Raw genomic sequence first — 27,120 nt, 5'->3', positions numbered from 1 at the left:
TAGTATTGCTTGGGGAGGAAAATATTCAAGAATTTCATATTTAATGCAAATGAAATGCATATTTAATTAGAAAGTGGCAGGGATAATCAATTTCCACTATGAAAAGCACATCTTACTTTTAGAAATTATATATACAGCGAGAGAAAAACTAAATGGAAGTAATTCCATTATTAACATGTTCTCTTGTAAAAAGACCTGCAACATATAATTATTTAAAAAGCCCAGAAGTTAATATTTGGAAGAATAATGTCCATCATTTCTGCTCAATGTGTTTTCTATGAAATTCTGTCATTTTCAGATGGCAGTACCTCAGACATGTCAGCTTCTGTGATCCAGGCCATCCCGTTCCAAGCCAGAAATTACTACAAGAGTGTGTCTGAGAACAAGGAAATAGCCAAGCTAATCTCTGTACTTAGCACCTCTATCACCTCCAGTAAAAAGGTACACGGCACTTAATTAAGCTATACTGCACATTTTATATGAAACTAATCCAAACTTAGCTGTCTTTTATTAAATCATGCCATACACTTTTTATATTTCGTTATCCCACATTTACAACAGATATTTTCATCTATATTTCTGTATATTTAATGAATATAAATGTCTTTTATTTTTCTATAAGTGCACTTCATTTCATATTCTCCTGTTGATATTAATGTGCAGGAAGTGGTGACCGCTCTACATCACTTTAGCTGTTACCATCACATCTGGAGGAAAGACCGTGAAGAGACCATGAGGAAGTACGTTGAAATGTATGGTTTCTATATAAATTTGCTTATCTGACATCGCACTAGTGCTATTTTTGTTTGTGTTTTGAACAGATTTATCGAGGGGAGTCCCTTGTTATCGGAGTTTGAGAGCCAGATTCTTTTCTATCGAGATCTAGAGCTGGAAGTAAACTCTGAACCAGAGTATATTGCTGTAGGAGCCTTGGCGCTATTCACAGGTCTTATTAAGTTACAAATTTAAAACCAGCATGAATGAGATTTTCTAGATTTTCAGCAAGTTAAATGATGCTCTCTGCATGCTCATATTACTTTCTGCCAGCACCCTTAAAGATGTCCCTCTCTGCTGAAATCAAGAATTGGATGGTGGACTACGGACTTTACTGTAACAGGAAATGTCGCTCAGAGATGGAGCACATTTTTGCTTTTGTAGATGAAGCAGGAAAGAAACTGAATCGACAGATCAAAGACCTGGATGATATTCGTATTGCCATGGCTGCACTGAAGGAGATCAGAGAGCACCAGATATCTATTGATTTTCAAGTTGGGCCCATAGAGGTAAACCACAGCATCACATATTTATTGAAGCTCTTTTTATACACACAAATACACACAGTGTATTTGACTTAGTAGCTGTTTGACTTTATGAATCTGTACAAGAAGCTCAGAAAGAAATAATTACACATTTGCACATTCTAGTTTTTGTCAGGTGGAAGACTTAGTATCTTATTTTTCCTCACAGGAGTCCTATGCCATGCTCCATAAGTATGAGCTATCAGTGGCTAAAGAGGAGGCTGAAAAAGTGGATACTCTGCGCTACACTTGGGAAAAGCTCTTGTCCCGGAGCACAGAGGTGCAGAACGAGCTGGTCGCCTTGCAGCCAAACTTCAGAGAAGAACTGGTCAGCAATGTGGAGACCTTTCTGGAAGACTGCCAACACTTTTATCAAGATTATGAAAAGGTAAAATATCTATGGCTGTTTGCTCTGTTTCAATTAAACTGTTGATTTCAATTCAACAAAAAATGCTCAGTTAATTACAGTTAAGGTTAGTTTTAATAATAGCTACTAAAAAGACACCTTTCCCTCTCTGTTTAAGGACGGTCCCATGGTTGTGGGACTTGCACCCCAAGATGCCAGTGACCGGCTGATCATGTTCCAGGTTGGTTAGTGATGAATTATTTTGTCTCTCTGTCAGTTAGTAAATATTTAGAGCCTGCATTGACCTGATGCCTCAGAAAAGCAGTTACTTGAAACTAATGTTAAAAGAGCTATTATATTATTATTATTATTATTATTATTATTATTATTATTATTATACTATTACAGTTTCTATTTCATTGTTAGCAAAAGACAGATTTTTTTATTCTGTATAAATTATACTCAGATAATTACAAATGTTTTACCTCAAATGTCTAATGTTTTAAAGTCCATCAGAGCGTAAGCTGTACCTGATCGTAGCTCTTCTCCTCTTCAGAATCGATTTGACAACCTGTTCAGGAAGTACATCACTTATACGGGAGGAGAAGAGCTCTTTGGACTTCCTGTTACCCAGCATCCTCAGCTATTGGAGATTAGGAAGCAACTGGCTCTGCTGCAGAAGTTGTACGGCCTTTACAACAATGTCATCGATACAGTTAATGGCTACTATGATATCCTCTGGGCTGACATCTGCATCGAGAAGATTAATAATGAGCTGCTCGACTTTCAGACGAGGTTTGACAATTTATTTGTTTGTTTTTTATTCAAGCAACTGTTGAACTCTTTTAACTGTAGATGTAGTAACATGGGCTTAAAATATGTTAATGAAGAAGGAGACGTTTTCAGGAAAGAAGCTGAACTGGAAAAAAAAACAAAACTAGGTGTTTTTCTGACTATGTGAGAAAATAACCTTCTCATACTGTGTAATCAAGCCCTCGCATTACTGCAGGAATTGGTGACATCAAAGAGAAAGAAAAAAAGCAGAATTAAATTAAATGATTTTCATAAACATCACTCTTATTTTCAGGCATTAAAGAAACTGCTTCCTCTCACTTGCTCCAATATGGAAACTTGTTTCGAGATGTTATAATTTCGAGATACTAACCCAAAAGTTTTACATAACAACAAAAAAAGCGTTTTTTTTTCAGTGGCAGAAACAAAGCTTCCTGTTCTTCATCAACACTGCATTAATATTTCAGTCTCACAATGCAAAGCTAATCTTTGCCCTTTATGTGGTCACATTTGTCCAGCATGTGTCAAATGGACACTGAAGGGGAAAGAGGCTAATAGGCTACAGGCTAGTTTATTTTACCTAAAGAAATTAAGAACAACTTTTAATATAGCTGGAAGGGATTACTTGACAATGAAAATCTAGATAAACATTAGAAGCAGTCAGAAGGAAAATATAGAGCTATAGTCAGAGCTGAAGAAGAGAGGATATTTGTTTCCTCTGGCAGAAACGTCAGCTATCTGTTGTGGAGGTGTTGATTTGGTTGATTGAAGCTATGAACAGACACTGATGCATGAACTTTTGCTCTGTGCTAGTAAGGAAGGATACTCAACAAGTTGTCCAATCCAATGACTCTTGTAGCGTTAATACCAAACTTGAAGTGTGTTGCAATACTTTTCCTTTAACAAACAAAATGTCAACTATACATCTAATCTAGTTCATGTCAACTTTACTTGACTTCAGCAGAGCTAAAGTGTAGTTTAGAAAGAAGACAACAAATATGAGTTTCACTGTCACGTCCTGTGAACTACCAGGTGCCGGAAACTGCCTCGTGCTCTGAAAGAGTGGCAGGCCTTTCAGGATCTGAAGAAAACAATTGATGAATTCAGTGAGTGCTGCCCCCTGCTGGAACTCATGACTAACAAAGCTATGATGGCCCGGCACTGGAAGAGGATAACGGAGGTTAGTGAAACATGGCCACTGGTGTAGCACTGCAACCGAATGTTATTGACTGAAATCAAGTCATCACCAGAACGTAATGATAATGATAATAGCTGTAATTTGTCCTGTTTTGTATCCAGGTGACTGGCCATACCTTTGAGGTGGAAACTGATACATTCAAGCTGCGTAACATAATGGAGGCTCCTCTACTCAAGTATAAAGAAGAGATTGAGGTACAAACGAATCATTAGCTGCTAATTCAGGGTGTTTTCTTTTTTATTTGATATAATAAATTCCAAATAAAATACAAGTTTGGAAAATTGTTTGGAGGAAATGATAACATTTAAAAAGTTTAAAGAGTAATATATTGAATTAACTTTGCTAACTGATATAGGTGGTCCTGTTCAGTGCAAACACTGATCCTGCTTTTTCAGTGCATATGCATCTGTTTGCCATTAGCATTTTTATTGCTAACATTTAAAAACATTTGGGGGGCGGGGTCCTTGTGCAGGATATCTGCATCAGTGCTGTGAAAGAGCGTGATATTGAACAGAAGCTGAAGCAAGTGATCGCTGAGTGGGACAACAAGACTTTTACATTTGCCAGTTTTAAGACCCGTGGGGAGTTGCTGCTGAGAGGAGACAGCACATCAGAGATCATTGCCAGCATGGAGGATAGCCTAATGATCTTGGGATCCCTTATGAGCAACCGGTACGGCAGTGTTGAGTGTCATTATCATTAGTGTCGGTAGTGATGATCTTCTTCCACAGCTGTGGGAAATCTAGACATTAGACGAGCCACACACAGGTGTGCGTCCCTAAGTAAGGCTAACGTGAAGATTTACCTTCTTTTTCAGGTACAACACCCCATTTAAAGCCCAGATTCAGAAGTGGGTTCAGAATCTCTCCAACACCACTGATATTATCGAGCACTGGATGACTGTCCAGAACCTGTGGATCTATCTGGAGGCTGTGTTTGTGGGTGGGGATATCGCCAAACAGTTGCCTAAGGTGAACAACATTTCAGGATGTGATTCATATTGGTTATCAGGCTTAAACATGGACTCCAAATGCAGTTTAAAAGGCAATTTCAGTTTAAAAGGCAAACAAGTTACACTGAACTGATATTACTCATTTGCAGTTACACAATTTACATAAAAAAATTCTATCTTTACATCATTATCAGATTTCTGGACAATATTCTGGATGTTTAGGTGCAGTGTATAGTGCATTAATGTGCCAGGCGTTGATTTTCTTTTATTTCCATTTTCAATTATTATATTTCACAGTCTCTTGAGCAAAATAAATCACTGATCCAGGCAATGTTTTCAGGCCGCAGTGTTTTGACATTTAAAAGACGGAGAAATAATAGTGAAATGTTGCCTTTGTAAGATTGTTTTACGAGCTTACTTCTAAAATCGGAGCCAAACAGCGTCCAAGCATTTAAAAGAAACAACTAAATACAAAATAAAATAATAAAACAGTCTGATCATGAGATAATTGACTAACTCAATCTTTTTAGGAAGCAAAGCGTTTCTCTAACATTGATAAGTCATGGGTGAAGATCATGATGCGAGCCCATGAAATGCCCAATGTGGTACAGTCATGCGTGGGGGATGAGACCATGGGACAGCTGCTTCCACATCTCCTCGAACAGCTGGAGATCTGTCAGAAGTCCCTAACAGGGTGAGTAGAAAAAACTTAAAACACCACCATGGCCCTTCTTTTTAGGTTCTAATGAACTTAACCACCAAAAGAAAGGTAGAAGATTTTAAAGGATAATCAGTAGTGAGGGTAAGTGAAGTGACTGATTTCCTTTTTATGCTGTACAGTTAACTATCTGGTTTATTGTACTGTCTGTCAGATGATACTTTGTATTGATTTTTTTTAAATTATGTGGTCAAACAGTTATCTGGAGAAGAAGCGTCTGCTGTTTCCTCGTTTCTTCTTTGTCTCTGATCCTGCCCTGCTGGAGATCCTGGGCCAGGCCTCTGACTCCCACACCATCCAGGCCCACCTTCTCAATGTCTTTGACAATATCAAGTGTGTCCAGTTTCATGAAAAGGTGTATTATGTTCTTTTTTTGTTGTTTATCTTAAACACTTAACCTTCTGAAAAATATGTGATTGTAACATGAAAGTAATAAAATATAATAGCTGCTTTAATGTCAAATTGAATGAACTAATCAGAGTAATGTAGACTTTGAAAAATATACTTTTTATAAGAAAAATAACTTCATCATTGTAGTTATAATAATCGATCTAATCAGTGTTGCCTTTCACAGATATATGACCGCATTCTGGCCGTGTCATCACGCGAGGGAGAAACTGTGGAGCTCGACCGTCCCGTCACAGCTGAAGGGAACGTGGAGGTGTGGCTCAATGCTCTGCTGAAAGAATCCCAGAGGTCTTTGCACCTTGTGATCAGACAAGCTGCTCTGGCTATCCAGGACTCTGGCTTCCAGCTAATTGACTTCCTCAACTCCTTCCCATCTCAAGTAAGTCATTGTCCAAATCCAGGAACTAATCCGCAAACGTTTTAAAACATTGATTCGACCACAACTGACTATCCTTGTGGAGCAAGGACGGCACTGCTCAAAAACAGAAACCTGTGTAGCCTAAAGAGGCAATCTACTATGAACATTGTAATAAACTCCAAAACAAATTCTAAAGAAAGTTGGGATGCTCTAAAATGTAAGTTAAAATAGGATGCAATGATTCGCAAATCTTATAAACCCATATAATAAATCTAGCAAATGTTTAAAACTGAGAAAACTATTTTGAGATAAAATATTGGCTCATTTTGAATTTAATGACTACAACGACAGCCAACAAGAGTCTGGATAAATTAGTGGTAGTAAAAAAAAAAAAGCTGGAACATTTTGCAACTAATTAGGTTATCTGGGAACAGCTCAGTAATATGAGTGGATATAAATAGAGCATGTTAGACGAAAGAATTGGGCTGAGTTTCACTAATCTGCAAAAAACTAAAATTGTAGAACAATTACAGAATGATGTTCTTTAGTGTAAAATTGCAAATATGAATTTCCCGTCATCTACGTTACGTGATATCAAAAGATTCCAAGTATCTGGAGAAATCTCTGTGTGCAAGGCTGAAAATCAATGTTGGATGCCTGCGATCTTCAGACCCTCAGGCAGCACTGCATTACAAACAGACCTGATTCTGTCATGGAAATCACTGCATGGGCTCAGGAACACCTCCAGAAAATCAATGTGTGGGAGCACAGTTTGCTGTACAGGCTAAAGCTCTATGCTGCAAAGAAAAAGCCATGTGTGAACATGATCCAGAATCACTGTTATATTCTCTGGACCAAAGGTCATTCAACACTGACTGAGCCAAAGTGGAAAACTTTTTATACAACATGGAGACCACATCCTCACGCAATCTGTCTTTTTCTGCTCTCTCATGGTATGGGGGTGCATTAGTGCCTATGAAACTGGCAGCTTCCACATCTGGATAGATACCACCATTGCTGAAAAGTATCTAAATGTTTTAGAGCAAAATATGCTCCAATCCAGTCATGTCCCTGTCTTTTTCAGGGAACAACCTGCATATTTCAGCTAAATCGCATACTCTGGGTTTTTAACTGCCTTTCATCAGTCCAGACTGTTCACCACCTGGAAAGATCCTGTGTCAGAAAAGAACTGGGCAATATTCCTTACCCACGTACAGTTGCTGGTCTCCCCAGTTCCCAGATGTTTACTGACTGTTGTTAAAAGAAGAGGGAATGCTACACAGTGGTAAACATGGACCTGCACTAACTTTTTTGTGATGTGTTGCTTCTATCAGATTCAAAATGGTGAAAAGGGTGTGTTTTCTATAAGTATTTGTTATTGTTTCTATGTTCTGTTGTGACTAAAATCTGGGTTATTGAGATTTGCAAATCATTGCGTTCTGTTTTTATTTGTACTGTACTCAGCATCCCAACTTTTGGGAATTGGGGCTGTTATTTTCTCTGTAAATTTTGGGGTGTGGTACTAAACTGCTATAGTATTCCTTCATCAAAACAATAGTTAGATTTCTAAGGTCATTGGTACATTTGACCATTATGATGTGTTTTGTTTTTTGCACATTAATGTAGGTGGGGTTACTGGGTATTCAGATGATTTGGACAAGGGACTCAGAAGAAGCTCTGACCAATGCCCGATATGATCGTCGCATCATGTCCAAAACCAACCAGTTCTTCCTGGATCTCCTTAACACCCTGATTGACATGACCACAAGAGACTTGGAGGCTGTGGAGAGGACCAAGTATGAGACCCTCATCACTATTCATGTCCACCAGAGGGACATATTTGATGAACTGGTGAGCATGTTGATCATTCGGTAAAAAGAGGCCAGAGACATCCGAGCTGGGATCAGTTAGACTGACGCCGAACCGTGCGCATGAATGCTTTGCAATTTCTGTTCAAGATTAGAATCTCCGGCTCAAAATAGCAACCACTCTGTAAACTGTGTTTGATATTCAGACTCCCAAGGGCTGCCATGTCAGAATACAAAATGTTGTTTACTGCAGCGAGTAAATTCTGTCGAAAGTAGTCAGAGGGGTTTTAATGGCAGTCAAGTAATATTTAAAGTCACGACCTGTTTGAATCTCCACTTAAGGCATAATAAGCATGTTGCTGAACCCCAAGGTTAACAGAAGCAGTTTGAAGAAACTTTATTTGGATGTGTTTTTTTAGTTCTTTCTAAAATCATTTGTATTTATTTACCTCATACCATTAATTTGTCCTGCTCATGTTCCTTTGTCCTGTTTGTTTCTAAACACATTTTTTTCTCACACATATTCTGCTTTTTATCTCTTCTATTCATTACTATTCTAATTCATTTTGTACTTTTTCCCATTTGCATCATTTTAACTTGCTGGACTTTTCTCTTCCCTCCTCTCACTCTCCCCTATCCTTTACCTTCCTTTCTTCCCATTTCACTTCATGACCTCTTCTTTCATCCTCCACTTTCTTGCTTCTCTTCTCTTTCCACCCTTTTAATGTTACCCTCCTGTCACCGAAATCCCTCCTCACACATCCCGCCCTTCCACCTTTCTTCCCCTCTTTTATCCGGCTTTCATCTCTCTTTTCAAATAATCTTCTGAGTGGTGCCCTTCAATTTCTTATTCTTCACATGCCATCTCTCTTCTCCCTTCACTTCTGTTTCCATCCCCTTGTCTCCTTCTGCCCTCTCTTTCCCTCTTTCCCTGTCTCTTATCGCTACCCTTTCTCCACCTAGTGCCGGTTGCATGTCAAAAGCTCCAGTGACTTTGAATGGCTGAAGCAGTGCCGTTTCTACTTCAATGAGGACTCAGACAAGATGATCATCAACATTACAGATGTGGGCTTTGTCTACCAGAATGAATTCTTGGGGTGTACCGAAAGACTTGTCATTACACCTTTGACGGACAGGTAAAGCAGACATACGTCGGTAAAATGTATCATAACGGCAAAAGTCACATGCACACACACTAATAAGAAAATAAAGAAAAAAAACAGCAGTATAACTTTTCTTTTTTGCAGTTTAAACAAAGACAGTGTAACCTTGGAGTGACTGTACAGAAAACGTGACCCTGCCTTTGTAACTAAGTCAGAAATGCATGCTGCATCATGCATCAGTTATTTTAGGAACCCACTTTAGATTTATGCTGAAAACTTGACCGTGATTGTTCGTTGTAATGTCAATTTTCATGAAATGGATTAAACTTTCTGTGGTTGACTAATGACTGGATTTGTAAAGCAAAGAAAAAAAGACAACTGGGGGACTGTGAGGATGAGAAATAAGAAAGCAGGATGAAGCAGGATGAAGCAGTCTTACACAGCGGTCATCACATCTGTAACTAACAGGCGATATGAATGCCAGAAAGAAAAGGAAAGAGGATCAGACAGAGTGAGGGAGACAGCAGTCCAACAACAAGAAGTGTCTTAGTAACAGACACAGAGGGTAAAATATGAGAAGAGACAAGGAGGGAAAAAAAGATGAGGAGAGACAAGGAGGAGATGTGAGAGGACAGCACTAAGGAGGGAGTTACCATCTAACATCAGACAGCAGCTCTCCAGAAAAGTGGCATGCTGGCCTTATGGCTAGAGGCGCCAAGACAGCTCTGATTTTCCATCATTTTCTCATGCTATCTTTCTCTGTCTGAAAGCCCATCCACTTTATTCTGTTCAGTTCAGATTTGATTTGGTCTTTTTTTTTGTTTTGCTTGCTGTCATTGTCCTACCTCCTCGCTGCCACCACATCACGTTAAAAAAAGGGAAAGGTGCAAGTGGTCCTAAATTGTGGCAAAAAAGATGTTGGGATGAAAAAAGTAAATCTGGTTACGGAGTGGTCAGATTTAATCTGTATCTGCTGAAGGAGAGAAAATATGTCAGTATCCCAGCTTTACCATGATTTTTACCCCGAGGTCAGTCATTGTAATGAAGATGGAGACCAGTGACCAGAGGGCTAGGTCCTGTTGTCAGTCATCCTGATTGCTGATGTGTCCTTGAGCAAATCGCTGAATCCCCATCAGCTTCAGGGGCAGGGTTCTAAAGCTTAATCCTTAAACCTTGTGGAGAATGAGATCACGTTCATTTGTGGTCATTTTGAGTATGGATATTATTAGCTTATGAACTTATGAAATGATTCATGATTTATGAAATTAGATTGTCATTATGTTTGTGTGTCTACAATTGGACAGGTGTTACATCACTTTAGCCCAAGCTCTTGGTATGAGTATGGGTGGAGCACCTGCTGGTCCAGCTGGAACAGGTATGAAAATTAGTCACACAGTATCTATTTTTTGGAAATTACATTGAATCAAAAATGCAATATTTTGGGACAGACATGTTAAAAGCTGTTCCAAGGTTTGCCAAGTGTTAAAGTAATTGAATTTAACGGTTTTAAATATAGATAATTTACCCTTCTAGACTCTATACAACTCAGGTCATTTAGATGAAGAATCAAACAACACAGCTGTCTCAGTCGGGAATGGCTTCATTACAGCGTTAGCTTTAATAGTTTCTCTTATGAGATAATTTGTTGTCAGGTTTTCTATCAGCATACAAATGGTTGCATTTCAGTTCAGGCTGTGAAAATGTTGCCTTTTGTTATCAGGAAAGACCGAGACCATAAAAGACATGGGTCGCTGTTTGGGAAAGTATGTTGTGGTCTTCAACTGCTCTGACCAAATGGACTTCAGAGGCTTGGGGAGAATATTTAAAGGTGAGAATCACTAAGTAAAGTCATGCTATAAGTGTCATGATACACTGTGTGGCAGGCAGGAAGTAGGTACCAATTGCAGAAGTCATGAGACAGAATGAACTTAAAGAGGCAGCGTTTATTGCTGGGAGGCTTTACATAAAGATTAAACTTCACAAAATACAAACCAAAACCCCAAACTAGAAAACTCGAAACTAAACTGGACACTTGAATCTAAAAACTAAGAAACACAAAATAGAAAAACAAACCAGGACTGGGAACTAGAATTTCCTCAGGAATTCGGAGGGGAAAAAACAGACAGCATGGTGAGGGTATGACATGACACAGAGCAAGCAAAACACAGGACTGGAGCAATCAGGGAATGGGAGACAGTAGGGAAACGCAGCTGGGGGAGAAATCAGAGCTAACGAGACAAGGGGAAGCAAAACCAGACACACTGGAAGCACACAACAGCACAGAGACAGACTTGACACTGAACATAGGGACACGGGAACAAAACCTAAGAACTAGAAATCACAGAGCAACAAACTAGAGAGCTAGAAATACTGAGACAGAAACCAAAACACTAACAGTGATAACCATGATGAACTCAAAGATCAAAAACACAACAAAACTCAAAACACTGGGTCAACGACCCAGGACCGTGACAATAAATATATACCCAGAAAGAAGTTTAAGGGTTTGGGTTATCAGGTTATAGACCTGTGTTTTTTTTTTTTATTTGCTAATAAATCATAACAATACAGATAAAAAACAACAATCACACAATATGTAATGTCAGATATCTTAAACAATTCTATTTGTTTGCAGCAGACGGACCATAACTTTGTGTTTATGTGATTTACCAGGTCTGGCTCAGTCTGGTTCGTGGGGCTGTTTTGACGAGTTCAACCGCATCGACCTCCCAGTTCTTTCTGTGGCAGCCCAGCAGATCGCGATAGTTCTCACCTGCAAGAAGGAACGTCGCAAAAATTTTGTCTTCACAGATGGAGACAATGTGGACATGAACCCAGAGTTTGGCATCTTCCTTACCATGGTTAGTAATGGAAGTAGAACAAGACTGCTAATATCTATTTGACTGGTCAGAGGAGATATATAAAGGATGCAGTTCTTAACATCAGTAAATTACACCTTAGTTAACAGAATGAATATTGAAGTGTATGAACTGTATCTGTTTCAGATGGTGACTGGACATGCTGTGCATGCATGGACATCAATATTTACTCTTGGCTGTTAGATTTATCGCATAATGATTCCTTTTTTTTTAAAGCAAAAACTTTAATCTTGAAAAGCGAAATGAATCACAAATAACACTAAAATGGAATTGAACTCTAACGTGTAATATTTTATAAGTCAGTTTTTGAATTAAACTTTGGGCTCTGCCTGCTAGTTCATGTGATTTATTTCTTAGAGTAATAGTTAAATCACTTTATCTCCTTGCCTCATTTGCTGTCCTGAGGCAAGTCATTAAACATAACAGTGGAATAATTCCTCCCTGTGGCGAGAGGGGTCAGAGATCATTTTCCTGTGTGTGTGTGTGTGTGTGTGTACATTAGTATAGACAAGCTTTGTGAAACAGGCTATGTCTGTAGGCTGTGTCTGCTGGAGTTGAAGGATAGCGTTTGTGATGAAGATGAACTACATTCCAGTATAAACTTCATGCATTTAGTTTCATTGTTGTTGCATTCTAGTCTGTCATCTAAATTTCTAATGCAGTAGAATGGGAAATGTAGCATTTGCTCCTAATTATCATTAAATGTTTTATTTCTGTTTTACTCCATTAATATCCTTCTTTTTGTTATTCTCCATGTAATCAGAATCCAGGTTATGCAGGTCGTCAGGAGCTTCCTGAAAATCTGAAGATCAACTTCCGCTCCGTGGCCATGATGGTTCCAGACCGTCAAATCATTATTAGGGTAAAACTGGCCAGTTGTGGGTTTATCGACAACATGGAGCTTGCACGCAAATTCTTCACACTTTACAAGCTGTGCGAGGAGCAACTGTCCAAGCAGGTATAAAAATGAAAATTGAAGATCTTTCTTTTAACCTTGCAGTAACAAGTGGAAAGTGGTAGAACTTGCATTGAGTGTGGGAGCATTTCCAAGCTGCAGCTAAAAATGCATAAAAAGGCTTCCTGACACACAGGCTGCTGGAAATAGAGTGTGATGCTTGTAGGAATGGGGTCAGAAAAGAAGTTAGTTTGGAGCAGGTATCATTGTCACATGACTTAACAACAAGGTTGCACGGGTTTCCATTAATGTAAATGAAACTAAAATTATATTTATGAATGTTCAGGTTCACTATGATTTTGGCCTGCGCAACATTCTGTCAGTTCTGCGAACTCTGGGAGCAGCCAAGCGAGCCAACCCCAGTGATACAGAGTCTACCATTGTCATGAGGGTTCTAAGGGACATGAACCTTTCAAAACTGGTAAGTCTACAAAGTACACAATAGGGGATCAAAAAGATAACCATGCTGATGTTTCATGTTTTCACTGGGTTTTGCAAATTTGTGTGCACATGCGTTTAGATCGATGAGGATGAGCCACTTTTTCTGAGCTTGATTGAAGACCTCTTCCCGGGCATCCAACTTGACAAAGCGGGCTACCCTGAACTAGAAGCTGCCATTGACAAACAGGTAGGAGAGTTTGAAGAATGGATTTATCTGTTATTGACGAGGAGAGTGAAAATCCACAGTAACACCAAGTTTGCAAGATGGGGGAACAGGAAGGGGAAACAATGGAAAGAGGCAGAAAGAGAAATGCGAAGGCTGAGTAAGACTTTCCAAAAGCCTAATGGAGAGTGAGGCCGCCGTATTTGTCATGTCACACCTCAGGACAGGACATCGAGAAGGATACAAATGGTGGCATTTATTATTTGTAAAGGACCTAACCCGAGGACCTGTGAAAAACAGTGCAGGAAGGGAGAGATGCAATTAAAAGTTGGAACTTTTAGATTTTATGCTGTTTTGTTGCTGATCAGTTAAGCAAGTGCATTCGATAGTATTAGTTTAGTTTTTCATATATTGCTTCTGCATTTTGGCTTCATTTTTTTAATTAAAAAAAAAGATGTTTTGATGTGTGAAACCTTAAAATTGACTGAAGGTGTGCTTTCTTTTTACCACGACTGTATACTAAGTTATTATACTTGTAAATACAGTAAAAGCATTATTGTTACAAAAATAGCTGGAATTGTAACTACTTTGTTTCTTCAGGTGGAGGATGCAGGCCTAATCAACCATCCTCCTTGGAAGCTAAAGGTCATCCAGCTGTACGAGACTCAAAGAGTCCGACATGGCATGATGGCCCTGGGGCCCAGTGGGGCTGGAAAGACAACTTGTATACACACGCTTATGAAAGCAATGACAGGTAGGATTTAGTGTATTTTGTCGCATGTGAGCTTAAAGAAAAAGACACCAACTTGTGGTAAGCTTGTTTTGAATCTATTGTACTGTAGACACGAATATGTGAACAGAATAACTGAAGAAATATACTCATACTGGGACGAGATATCTATTTAATTTATGGGGTATCTTATTAAATCTACATATTTTTAGGGTAATATTGTTACTTTTGTGACCTTGCATGTGTTTAATATAATTATTGCTCCATTAAATTATTATATTATCCATTATATTAACTTTAGGAATTAGAACATGTTTCTGCTAATATCTAATTTTCTTCCAGAATGTGGTCATTCTCACAGAGAGATGCGCATGAACCCCAAAGCCATTACTGCACCTCAGATGTTTGGCAGACTAGATGTGGCCACAAATGACTGGACTGATGGCATCTTCTCTACACTGTGGAGGAAAACACTGAGAGCAAAGAAAGGTCCAAAAAGTTTCTTATTGTGCACACTTGGGTATTAATAAAGCAAAAAAATCATTGGTAAACATTGTTTTCCATGAGAACTTTGACAAACCAGTTCAAGTAGGTTATTGCAATTAAGTATTAATATGTTGGGACAACGTTGGAAGGTTCAAAGGAAACAAAGCACTGTTTAATTTTCCTATTTAGTTCTAAGCTTACACGGATAATTAAAAATGTCTGCGGGCAATTGCGTATGCATTCAATGTTTGCTTTTATGCATCTAAGTACACATCTCATCTATTAATTACTTGTTCTGATGGTGTTTTGCATATCTATGAGTGGGGTGTTCTCTGCGTATTTGCATTACTTTCCTGCTGCTACTTCCTGCTCATTTGAGCTTGCTACTTTGGACAGAGTGAATTCCAGTGTAGAAAAGTAGATGTGGCAATGTGACAAGGCAGCAGCTCCTGAGTCGAGTAGATATTCCTCAAAGAAAAGAAGTACTTTGTGAAAACAGCTGTGTGCTGTCCATGCTCATTGTGTTTTAACTGATGCAGAAACAGCCTCGTGTGTATCATCTGGTAACTTCTGTGTAAAACACGTGCTCATGTAGTAGTCATATTTAAAGGAACTGATTTCTCAGAATTTAGAGTGTAAACCACATTCATTGTCAAACAGCAGCTTTATTGTGCAATATTGCCTGAACGTCAGACAACGTCAGTCTTTTGCTTGTTTCAGACGCAATTTGTCTTTTGTGTTTCTGTTTTTGGATGTTTTCCAACTGGGAGGAGAGCGAGGAGAAACGGATTTCTTTGTTCATATTTAAAATTCCACAAAATAAATGACTCAGTTGTTGTTTTTCTTGCAAACAGATAGCTCATGATTGCTGGTTAGCCAAGAAAACATTTTGAACTCTTTTGTATGCACTAAATTCATATTCAGAAATGTAGCTCATTTTTGCTCGAGGGTGACAGCACAAGGTCTTCATACCACCTCATTTTCGTAATCATGTAAACAAACACTTTTTTTCCCCTCACAGGAGAGCACATCTGGATAGTGCTGGATGGGCCAGTTGATGCCATCTGGATTGAAAACCTAAATTCAGTTTTGGATGACAACAGAACTCTTACACTCGCAAATGGAGACCGAATACCAATGGCTCCCAACTGCAAGGTGGTATTTGAGCCGCATAACATCGACAATGCCTCTCCAGCCACCGTCTCTCGCAATGGCATGGTGTTCATGAGCTCCTCTGTGCTCACCTGGATCCCCATACTAGAGGTGAATGAGCTTTATGAAAAACCGGTTGTAATTATTTTTGTTTCATTTTGCAAAAGTTTGAAATCAAGGTATATTAAGGCAATATTTACTTATGAATCATATAATTTAAATGTAGTTTTGACTAAATAGAGTCATGCTGTTGCTGCTTCTAGGGCTGGTTGAAGAAACGGTCCCCACATGAGGCAGAGATACTGAGAGAGCTCTTCTCTTCGTCTTTCTCCGAGCTCTACCGCTTCTGCGTGCAGTCACTAGAGTTCAAAATGGACATGCTAGAGGCCTTTGTAATCATGCAAAGCATAAACATGCTACAGGGACTCATACCACCTAAGGTAAGGTATTCCCATCCACTGGACGTGCACACGAACAGCAGCTAATGAATATTTCATTGATAAGTGACTCTTGAAGTGGAAATTTATAGTGAGACCAACTTGTATTTATGTTTCCAAAACCTTTTTAAGCACATTTATACCCATTGTACAGACTGGGACTCATAGTTTTGTCCATATATTTTGTATGTTCAGTTTCATAGACTTGGCCTAACTTATGAAGTGCTCATCTCCTTTTTGGGTTCTTTAATTGATCCCTGAATTTCCTCATCTTAAAATGGATATCAATTTACAGGAGCAGTGTGGCGATTTATCCAGAGAGTTCTTGGAGCGGCTTTATGTCTTTGCACTAATGTGGAGCGCTGGGGCCGTTCTTGAACTGGATGATCGGAGGAAGATGGAAATCTGGCTTAGAGGAAACAAGAGTATTCATCTAAACTTGCCAGACATTCCTCCTGACAGTGAGGACACCATGTTTGACTACTATGTCACAGCAGATGGTAAGCATGGCTTCATTAACTTTCAGTCAGATGGCGTTGTTTAGTTACTGGGTAGGCAGACACATTATGTCTCATGTTGTACTTATGGAAAGTACATATGTGTATATAAAATTATTTTTAGCGATAAACTGAATTAATATCTTTGGATTAATATTATTTTGAAAAATTATTTTCATATTTTGTGTTGATCTCTACAACAAGCTTTATCTTATTAAAATTAAATTAAAAATTTTTCCAGGTCATTGGATCCATTGGAACACCAGAGTGGAGGAATACATTTATCCATCTGAATTCACACCAGAGTACAGCTCAATTTTGGTCCCCAATGTGGACAACGTTAGAACAGACTTCCTAACCCAGAATATTGCAAAGCAAGGCAAGGTATGGTTACCAGTTAGAGTAATTTCCATCATCAGCAAACACTAGTGACCCGCTTCCAGTGACAGCCTACACGCATAGTGTTAAACTGCCTTCTCCATGTTTGATAGACAATGTGATGATGTTCCACATACTTTTCTTTTCCCATCATTCTGGCACAAGCAATCTTAGTTTTAGTTTTTGGATAATTGTGCAAGGCTCTTTTTAGCTGTTTTCTGTTTTCAAAGTCTAATCTGACCTTCCTGTTCTTGAGTGTTTTGTGTCTTTTCTAAATCCTCTATATTTACATTCATGAAGGTCTCATTTGTTTTTAGACTTTGACAATGAGTCATGTACTTTCTCCAGAGAGACAACTTGAAATAAACTTTGGATAAACATTTAAATGTAACTACAAAATCAGCATCATGTGTTTATGCTCAGCAGACGCAGAGGATATGCTCTTACTTCCCCTTTGATCTTTCCTCATAGAATATGCCGTAGACTTGCCTCTCTTGCATTGGAGGACACGGTTAACTGTTCGCGGTCTTGTTCTACTGTCGTCCTTCTCATGTTATCCTATAACGTGGAAGTTAGTTGGGATAATTTGGACTGATGGCAAATCTAAATATGTTTGTTATAGGCTGTTTTGCTAATTGGAGAGCAAGGAACAGCCAAGACTGTTATCATCAAGAGCTACATGTCAAAGTATGACCCTGAGACCCACATAGGCAAGAGTCTCAACTTCTCTTCTGCTACTACACCACTAATGTTCCAGGTAAAGCAGCAGGTCACCTGCCTACTTTTCTCTTAATTTAGAAGAAACAGAAGTGTGTCACTCTGTGAATTTTTAACTTAAAAGGAGCGTTCAGTTAAAGAGGGGAGAACACCACAGGCAGGTAAACAAGAATAAAGAGCAAACTTTAAAAATGAAAGCTGATGCAACAGAACGTAACACCAAGAGATCAAACACAGGAGTTAGCTGAAGGCTTATACAAATAGTAGTAAAACCAAAAACAAAAGAATATGAAGGATGGATGCAAAGTACAGTGAAACCAAAATAGACACAAACTAGGAAAGAGGGTGGAATACAGCTGAGTAACAAGGCATATTATAGGCTCCTTACTGCGAACACTCAGGGACCGATCGAGTGATGAGATACAGCTGAAGTAGTAAGAGTAGACAGCAGTCACACAGCCAAAGACAGGAAGAAAGTAATCGTTTCAATGCAAGGCAGGGGACATTGCCAACCTGGCAATGCCTTATGCACAGAGTAGGTCTATAATGAAAACCAACACCATGACTGTGTTCATTTGCCATTAAAGAATATGAACATGTATGATATTGATGATCTGTGATGAATTGCATATCAGTTGAAATTAAAAGATCTCTTTCTTTATCTCGCTGTACTTTTTCTTGCCTCATCCCTCCCTTTTTTCCTTTTTTTTAGAGGTCAGTTGAGAGCTATGTTGATAAGAGGATGGGGACCACTTATGGACCGCCTGCTGGGAAGAAAATGTCAATTTTTATAGATGACATCAACATGCCTGTCATCAATGAGTGGGGAGACCAGGTCATTATAACATTTCTACTGGCATTTTTTCATTCATAATACTGGTTAATGATAAATAAATGAAAAACAAAACTTTTCTTGATTTAAGCTTCTTGCTTTCAATCACAGGTGACTAATGAGATTGTCAGGCAGCTGATGGAACAGAATGGTTTCTTCAATCTGGAAAAACCTGGAGAGTTCACAAATATTGTGGATGTTCAGTTCCTTGCAGCAATGATTCATCCTGGAGGGGGCCGTAATGACATACCACAGAGACTGAAAAGGCAATTCTCAATCTTTAACTGCACGCTGCCCTCCAATGCTTCGATAGACAAGATATTTGGTGGGTAAAACACTGCAAGAAGTCATTTTTCTGCAGTCATTTATATTTTTGGGATTACTTCGCATTACATGTTCATACATGACAAGGCCTAAGGCATAATGTATAATGTATGTCCTGAGAGACATACATTATTTTATTTGTTCTTATTTTACCATTTCCAGACAGTTGTGTAGGTGTTGTGTGCTTGTAATATAGTTGCCAATCACATATATATCACAGCAAGTTAGAGGGATGAACTAAGTACTAATAAATGCCACCATACAGTGATTTCACGAAACACACTGTATCCTTTACTTTGGAAAAAAATATATAACTTTTCTAAACATCGACTTTATGACACAGGCGTGATCGGTGAGGGCCAGTTTTGCACAGGACGTGGTTTTAGCGAGGAGGTCCAGAGCACTGTACCTCGTTTGGTTTCCCTCACGCGTCGTCTCTGGCAGCTGACTAAGGTCAAGATGCTTCCAACTCCTGCAAAGTTCCACTACATCTTTAACTTGAGGGATCTCTCCAGGATCTGGCAAGGCATGCTCAGCACCAATGCTGAAGTTGTCACCTCTGTCCAGGTGAGATGGCTTTTGCATGCTTAATTACCTCATTTCTAACATGACAAGTATTTAAGAAAAACTTGAGAACATGTTGAGATTTCCACTGGAGAAACATTTTTTTTGGTCACACATGCAGGATTTTTCCAAGGACAAATATGCATGACTGAGTAAGTGACAAACAGGGGAAGTGGCAGCAGTATGAAACTGAGTGGCAAGAGCTGTCACAGGAGGCTTGCTGAGGTCGAAAATAACTAGGTTAAAAATATCAGCTGACAGTCTGACTTCACGTTAAAAATCCTAAGTCAAATAATACACTAGTAATAAAGTTTTGCGGTAACTAAGCTACCCCAGTGCTTTTACCTATTACCAGTCATTACTTTTTTATTACTTATTATTATTACTTTATTCCATGTAGCTAATTACCTTCTGTCTAACAGAAAAATAACGTAAAATATATTTTCCAGACGTTGATGGCACTTTGGAAACATGAGTGCAAGCGTGTGATAGCGGATCGATTCACGATGCCTGATGATGTGGAGTGGTTTGACCAGGCTCTGGCAAAGCTGGTGGAAGAACATCTTGGTGAAGAGCACAAGAATACGGTGGACTATGTAGCAGAAAAATATTTTGTTGACTTCTTGCGAGATGCCCCTGAGGCCACAGGTACTACTGAGTCTGACTATATTGAAATATATATATTTAAGAGATTTTCTCAGTTTTGTGACTTGCTTTCATGTTTTTCCTCACAGGGGAAGAACCAGAAGACTCAGACTTTGATTTGCCCAAAGTGTACGAGCCTATTGAATCATTTGAGGCTTTAAAGGACCGTCTGAACATGTTCCTAAGCCATTACAATGAAAGCATTAGGGGTACTGGCATGGATATGGTCTTCTTTCAGGATGCTATGATACATTTGGTCAAGGTACTCTAAAGAGTTTTTTGTCGTGTTTGTGCCAACCAAAATAATCTACACTTCCTAACGTTTTCATCAGTCAGGGTTTTTACATTTCAAAGTCCTCCATAAATGTTTTCAGACCACCTTAAAGCCCAAGGAATATCCCAACAGTTTTACTTCAAGGAGTATAAATTGTGGAGCGTTCACAAACAGTTGCTCACTCACAATTCCTACTTTATCTTTTTAATTTATTCCTACTTTGCTTGCTATTTTCGTTTGTTGCCTACAATTTACTGCAAATCTAAACATACTTATTTGACTCTAGCTCTGTGTGTATTTGTAGGTGTCGAGGATAATCCGAACACCGGGAGGTAATGCCCTGCTGGTGGGGGTTGGGGGTTCTGGCAAACAGAGTCTGACCAGATTGGCCTCGTTCATAGCTGGATACAAGATCTTCCAGATCACGCTCACACGGTAGTGTGCTGGCAAAAATTAATATTAATATTAATATTGATATTATTCATGATGATACTAATTATATATTAGTGTAAGTAGGGTGGTGTAAGTTGTAAACCTCCTAAGGATTGGATTGTGGAGTGGTAGTAACACCTTTCATTGTCAGATTTCCTTTTCTGAGTAATTCCTTCACAAAACATGTCAAACTAAACTTGTTTTATAATCGTTAGATTTAGTTATAATCTAATCATTAATCGTATAATCATCTATAATCAAACCATTAAACTCAGAACCTTTGTCACTGATGAGAAACATTCTGCATTATCAGCTCTCAGGCCCAGCAGCTAGTATATTCTCATTAGAGATTGTGTGTCCCCTTCCTTCTTTTTCATCTGCTCTCTCTGATACACACATAAAACTGATTTTCAGATGCACATCCAGTACAGACAGTTCTCTTATTTCATGCAAACTCAATTTACTCTCTTTCTCTCCCTCTGTCTGTACAGTAACTTAGACTTTCTTGTTGCTTTAATGTACACAATTTCTTTTAAACTTTGTTATCCTAACACTATTATTCCTACTAGAGATTTTTTAAAAGCATTTATTTTGGTATATATGCTGCAGTGGATTCTTAGAAGCACACTAGACTGCATATAAAGTAGCATTTCTATCATCACAGCAGCCCTGAGTGGCTAGTAGTCATGCTGTCTGTGTCCGGGCTCTTTATCCTTGACGCAATGTTACTTTTCACTTAAGCAGCTTTTCTCCCTTGAGTGGAGAGGTTACTCTTTACCTGTATCTTGCTTAACTAGCTTCATTGTTCTCAAACTGGCATTATTTTGTCCTCAAATATTATTTCTTCTTTTACAAACTGGTCAACTCATCACTTTTCCTGGGTTGAGTTGGGAACAGGTGTGTTTATTTTTAATAACCAGCAATGCATATCTAGTCTGGCAGTCACAGTAAGTAAACTGTGGTTTCTCTCTCATGTTGTTTATGCAGTTAATATCTCCAATTTGCAGCTTCTTCCATTTTCCCTCTAACTTATTTTTCATCTGCGTCTTTATAATTCAATAAATTTGACATTCACACACTAAAGCAGGTGAACTTTCAAGCTAAGATGTGCTTCACTTTCATCATCCAAGCCTCAAACTGGTGCGCCGACACTTTTTTTTAAAAACCGCTCTCACCAATAAATGTAGTTTGAGCTTCAATCTCACGAGAAATTTCATGCAAATTGGCACATAAATAGATGAATTAAAGTTTTTGTGCGATCTAGTTTTCTGCTGCTGCACTTTTTGATTGCTTTTAACTACGCATGGATGATTTTTAGAAGCTGTAAAATTAGTTATTAGTGAAGAAAGGGCGTGCATATTTATTTTATGCTTTTCTTTTCCAGCTCATACAATACATCCAACCTGATGGATGACCTGAAGAGTTTGTACAGAACAGCTGGCCAGCATGGAAAAGGCATCAGCTTCATCTTTACTGACAATGAAATAAAAGACGAGTCCTTCTTGGAGTACATGAATAATGTGCTGTCATCTGGAGAGGTCAGCAGCACACACAAGGAGAAAAGATTCCAAATAATCCGTATTCATAGTAATATAATCCTCTACTTAATGTGGGTCACAGTTAAGGCTGTGAGACCAGAACAACAAGAGAATATGCAGTGTGCAGTGTTTGCAAGTTGCATAGTTTTAAATTAAATAATCAATGAGAGGTTAAGGTATCTTTAAAAAGGCATCTGGATGTTTCTACTTCTTTTATATCATTAATAGACAGTAGTGATCCAGTGCTGTGCATGGACTGCATTGGCTCTGTTGTTGTTTTTCAGGTGATATTACAGTATATCCTATGGTTTGTAATCAGGAGTTATAGCTTGGGGAAACAGTTACTTAGATATAAGTTGCATTCTAACTTGTTTTGAGCCACTAGTAGATTCTTATTTGATAAGCTGCCATGTGATGTTGCTACCATGATATCCATTTCTCTTTGTGGATTTAGCTAACTGAAGTCAACAAGATATAAGCACATGTTTCACAAGCTATATGGCCGATTTCTAACCCCAAGATATTTTAGAGGTAGTATAAAAGGTGGAATTTGGGGAGATGAATCTAATCTTCATCATCTTCTTAAATAGAAATTCATGTGTGCTACACTTGACGCAGCCTAATATTGACCATGAACACTACAGCCTGCTCTGTACCAGTCCAACTTAGTGTGTCACTATTAACTTCAACACAGTGTTTGAAAGTAACTGGCATAGCCTGCACTAAACTGTACCAAACTGCCTAGTGCAGTATTTTCATGGAACTTTTGAATAATATAAAGGAGAATACTTCAGTTTGTTTTGCAAGAGGTTTCACCAAAAACACAAGTCAGCAACTCATCATGTCTGATTTAAAAACTCTAAAATGAAAAGTTACTCTAAATTAACCAACTTTAACAAAAAAAAGAAAGAAAGAAAGAAAAAAGACAAAGCAAAACAAAACGAGTTACTCTATTTATTCAAACTCCTGTTCTGTAGCGCAACAGGCTAAAGTACAGCCTCTAGCTAGCGCTAGTAACTTTAATAATATCAGCACCATAAAGCCATCACAGGGTCAAGAATGAAATATGGAATGTGCTGAGAGCTTAAGCAGACTTAAAAATGTAATTATTCTTATTATGTACTGAGCCGTATCATGCCGTCACTGGAAGCGACACCAATATGCATTCTGTTAAATTTAATTGCTCATTAGCTGAAGGTGCTGAAATGGCCTTTTAGATTATTCTGGGCCACTTCAGTCTCTGTTCATAAGGCATTCAAAATGTTATTCATACCTTTTATTTCCTGTCTTTATTATACAGGTTTACCTTAGTTATATATTGTCTAAAATGTTTTTTCCAAAGCTACTCTTGCTTTTCTAGATGGGTTTGGACAAAGACTGACTGACTTTTCATTCTCTTTTCTGCTAAATGGCTGAAATTCCTCAACACTTAATGCAAGTTTTGTGTTCGTCCCCTAAAATTATATCATAAAGTCTGAAATTTAAGCCTGCCATAAAACTGTAACTGTTTATAAAACTGTTTACAGAGCTCAGTTAGTGTTGGTGTTGAAAAATATATGGTTCCAAGTTTAAGTAAGAGGTTGGAGTCTCATTGTCTGATAGTCCATCTGAATGACTCATACTGATATTTTATATTAGATAACGTTACTGTAATTAGTCTGTAAGGCACTACAGTACAGAAAGCTACTTGGTGCTTCCTTACGCAAGTTTTCAATCCATTGGTGTCTTTGTTCTGCAGCTTTTCTTTGCATGCTTTACAAACTTAATGTTTTATATTGCACGCATTTTATATTTACATTTTTGTAATTTGCCTTAGAATTGCTATATAGTTACTGGAGAGGTGGACTTAGAGGTGGTGTTTATTAGAAAACTGTACAATTCCTGAATTCTTTGGCGCAAGTATGATTGTCTGATTTACATATTATCTTTTTATGAAAGCACTGGCACCAGCTGTTTAACAGTCACACATAGTTTTGGAAAACCTACACACTGTTGTACTCGCTCAGATAGCTGTGTATATTCACTTCAAGTCAGCTTAATTTAGTTTTGTTTAAAAATCATCAGTTTACAACACAAGTCCACTCAAAGTGCTTCAAATTGTGAGGTCAAGCCCTTAAAATATTAAAGAGAATCCCAATAGTCCTCAACAAGCAATTACTTGGTGACATTAGGGAGAAAGGACTCTATTTTAACAGGAAAAACCTTGAGGCCTGGGTGAGGAGATAAGGAAAAGAGCAGGATAAAGAAGCATGTTAGAAGTCAACATTTTTTTTAGCACTGCATTCCTCTTTGAGTGCAGTAAACATTTCATGAATGCAATCTTAAGAGAGCACGAGTCATATCATTTCAGTGCAATTTTAAAAGTGTATTTTCCTCACCATTGTGACCGAGTTGCAGTTATTTTCTCTTTGATATTTGTAATGAAATGAAACTATAATGGACAATCACATACAAGTACACCTCTATGTACTACAGCATTCTTCATTACATCTGCTGAAAGACTCTTTCTCCACTCCCAGAATTTTGTTTTCATCTTTGTCCTGCCCTTTGATTTTTTCCCGCTAGTTCTTATGCACATTTCTTACTGTCTTCTCTCTACTTGCTGGTTATATTTTCTCTTCCCTTTCCTTCTCATCTTTTCTCCTCCTCTCCATGTTTGTTTACACAATTGGGGGGGGGGGGGGGGGGGGGTGTATGAATTTTTGCCACCACAAGATATTTAGACAACTTTCAAAGCCCTTATTTTGAACTCCGTATGTTTACATTTCATTATTCCGGAAGTCACTTAATAAAAGAGGGCGAGTTCTCTGAGTTCTTTTAAAAGTCAGATCAATTCATGTGACAAGTATTAAGCTTCCAGTGAGGTTTACCAGCACTCACCAAGCTCTTACACTGTTCGAAGTCAGTGGATATCATTGGATTTGACATTTAACACTATGGGAGCACCATGATAAGAGCCATGCAGTTGCTTTTTCCCTGTTAGTTTCCCACTTGTTTTCCCTTCTTTCAATTATTTCTTTTCCCATCTTTTTGTCTTCTTTTCTTCACATTTTCAACCGGCACTCTTTTCTAATCTCGTGTATGTAAACGTGTCTGCGTGTTCTATTTCGCTGTCTGCCTGAGATGAGAAACAAAAAGGAAAAGCAAGCTGTTAGTGTGATATTGTTGTTTTTGTGAGAGTAACAGATGGTTAGGGACACTTATCACAACACCACAGAGTCCCCCAAGACACTGTTTCACTTTCTTAAATCTGAGTTACATGTTCTCTCTAATGGAAACTGGGGATTTGGAGAAATTACTCAGCTTAAAACATTTAAACAGTGAATCTCGTACCTTCATCCACTTGATTAAACTTGTACCCACCCAGCAAGCTGTTTTAAAACTCACCATTTCAAGATTTTTTGCCAGAAGTCACATACATTTAGTTCATCAGCCAACCGATATACACTTCTACTGAAATTGCTAAGGAAAGAGGTTGAGGTAAGAAGAAGTGACAACTATTATGAAGTGTGAGGAAGAAGAAGATCCAATTAAAATAATGTTAAAAAATGGTCAATAAAACACAGTATTGTGTAGGGAAATACATGAATGTTTCTAACATTCATGTCTTTGGACTGTGGGAGGAAGCCATTGTATTTGAAGAGAACGTCCAAGGTTTGTACCCACAGCCTTCCTGTGAGGTGACAGTGCTAATCACTGCATTTAAAAGCTGCAACTGCTAGATCTCTGTATGGGAAATCTTTGATCAGATCAGATTCAAAAATTACTCTGTAAAAGATTTGGTTGGCACTATTATCGGAGTAGAAATGTTTGAGCTTTAAAATACACAGCAGTACAGGTACATGGATTGTGGCGGGGTGTGGCTTGGGAGCAGCTGTGGGGGAGGATGAGACACATCGGAGCTCCATCAGCTCATCACACCCCCCTGTTGAAAAAAGTATGCCGGGACCTGGCAGCTGTTGGACGCAGCTAAAAAACGCTGCGGCCATAAGTTGTAAGAGACAACAGCCGAAATTAAGAAAAGTGTTAAACGAGCGAACTACGGTTATGTCCATCAGTATTGTGATATCAGAGACACAACTGCATGTTTCTGCCTTCAGGTGTCCAACTTGTTTGCCCGCGACGAAATAGATGATATCCTCAATGATCTCATCCCTGTCATGAAGCGAGAGTTTCCCCGGCGACCTCCAACCAACGGAAACCTGTACGATTACTTCATGTCACGAGTTCGACATAATCTCCACGTCATTCTGTGCTTTTCCCCTGTTGGGGAGAAGTTCCGGAACCGAGCGTTGAAGTTTCCGGCGCTGATCTCTGGTTGCACCATGGACTGGTTCAGCCGCTGGCCCAAAGATGCACTGGTTGCAGGTATTTTTAACACACAGTTTTATTTTCACAAATGTGACCTGTCTGGTGCTCGCATTTCTTTTCAAAAATGTATGCGGTACATGTTATACTCTGTTTATTTCAAAGTGGATGCTGTTATATGAATACAAGATATCGACTTTCTTTGCGCTCTCTGAGGTTTTTCTCCAGTTAATAATGTCCTGTCTCGTTTCTTCCTGTCCTTCAGTTTCAGAGCACTTCCTGTCTGTTTATGACATAGACTGCTCAGCCCAGGTTAAATGTGAGGTAGTTCAGTGCATGGGCTCCTTCCAGGATGGTGTAGCAGAGAAATGTGTGGACTACTTCCAG

General features: G+C 38.6%; 1 protein-coding gene across 1 annotated transcript in view; it reads left to right on the top strand.

Moving 5' to 3' along the window:
* dnah5 (dynein, axonemal, heavy chain 5) overlaps window positions 1-27,120 on the top strand; it is a 99,187-nt gene that overhangs the window by 20,358 nt on the left and 51,709 nt on the right. The window contains exons 25-62 of the mRNA XM_084942585.1: window positions 299-441; window positions 664-740; window positions 822-946; window positions 1,048-1,283; window positions 1,468-1,686; window positions 1,823-1,885; window positions 2,201-2,439; window positions 3,469-3,616; window positions 3,736-3,828; window positions 4,107-4,306; window positions 4,452-4,605; window positions 5,117-5,280; window positions 5,503-5,659; window positions 5,879-6,091; window positions 7,697-7,921; window positions 8,842-9,014; window positions 10,286-10,356; window positions 10,702-10,809; window positions 11,655-11,842; window positions 12,624-12,818; window positions 13,102-13,236; window positions 13,336-13,443; window positions 14,020-14,173; window positions 14,492-14,638; window positions 15,657-15,898; window positions 16,051-16,227; window positions 16,520-16,724; window positions 16,963-17,105; window positions 17,722-17,856; window positions 18,529-18,651; window positions 18,760-18,973; window positions 19,316-19,539; window positions 19,986-20,184; window positions 20,271-20,443; window positions 20,760-20,890; window positions 22,272-22,425; window positions 26,526-26,793; window positions 26,999-27,120. The exon at window positions 26,999-27,120 is cut by the window's right edge and continues 2 nt beyond it. Of these exons, the coding sequence (XP_084798711.1) occupies window positions 299-441; window positions 664-740; window positions 822-946; window positions 1,048-1,283; window positions 1,468-1,686; window positions 1,823-1,885; window positions 2,201-2,439; window positions 3,469-3,616; window positions 3,736-3,828; window positions 4,107-4,306; window positions 4,452-4,605; window positions 5,117-5,280; window positions 5,503-5,659; window positions 5,879-6,091; window positions 7,697-7,921; window positions 8,842-9,014; window positions 10,286-10,356; window positions 10,702-10,809; window positions 11,655-11,842; window positions 12,624-12,818; window positions 13,102-13,236; window positions 13,336-13,443; window positions 14,020-14,173; window positions 14,492-14,638; window positions 15,657-15,898; window positions 16,051-16,227; window positions 16,520-16,724; window positions 16,963-17,105; window positions 17,722-17,856; window positions 18,529-18,651; window positions 18,760-18,973; window positions 19,316-19,539; window positions 19,986-20,184; window positions 20,271-20,443; window positions 20,760-20,890; window positions 22,272-22,425; window positions 26,526-26,793; window positions 26,999-27,120 (6,245 nt within the window). The remainder of the gene's footprint in view (window positions 1-298; window positions 442-663; window positions 741-821; window positions 947-1,047; window positions 1,284-1,467; window positions 1,687-1,822; window positions 1,886-2,200; window positions 2,440-3,468; window positions 3,617-3,735; window positions 3,829-4,106; window positions 4,307-4,451; window positions 4,606-5,116; window positions 5,281-5,502; window positions 5,660-5,878; window positions 6,092-7,696; window positions 7,922-8,841; window positions 9,015-10,285; window positions 10,357-10,701; window positions 10,810-11,654; window positions 11,843-12,623; window positions 12,819-13,101; window positions 13,237-13,335; window positions 13,444-14,019; window positions 14,174-14,491; window positions 14,639-15,656; window positions 15,899-16,050; window positions 16,228-16,519; window positions 16,725-16,962; window positions 17,106-17,721; window positions 17,857-18,528; window positions 18,652-18,759; window positions 18,974-19,315; window positions 19,540-19,985; window positions 20,185-20,270; window positions 20,444-20,759; window positions 20,891-22,271; window positions 22,426-26,525; window positions 26,794-26,998) is intronic.

The sequence above is a fragment of the Perissodus microlepis genome, chromosome 11 (assembly GCF_051167445.1).
Source record: "Perissodus microlepis isolate ML-2025 ecotype Zambia chromosome 11, ASM5116744v1, whole genome shotgun sequence".
In the NCBI taxonomy this organism is placed as follows: domain Eukaryota; kingdom Metazoa; phylum Chordata; class Actinopteri; order Cichliformes; family Cichlidae; genus Perissodus; species Perissodus microlepis.
The sequence above is the reverse complement of the archived record's forward strand: the minus strand, read 5'-3'. Positions and strand labels throughout refer to the sequence as shown.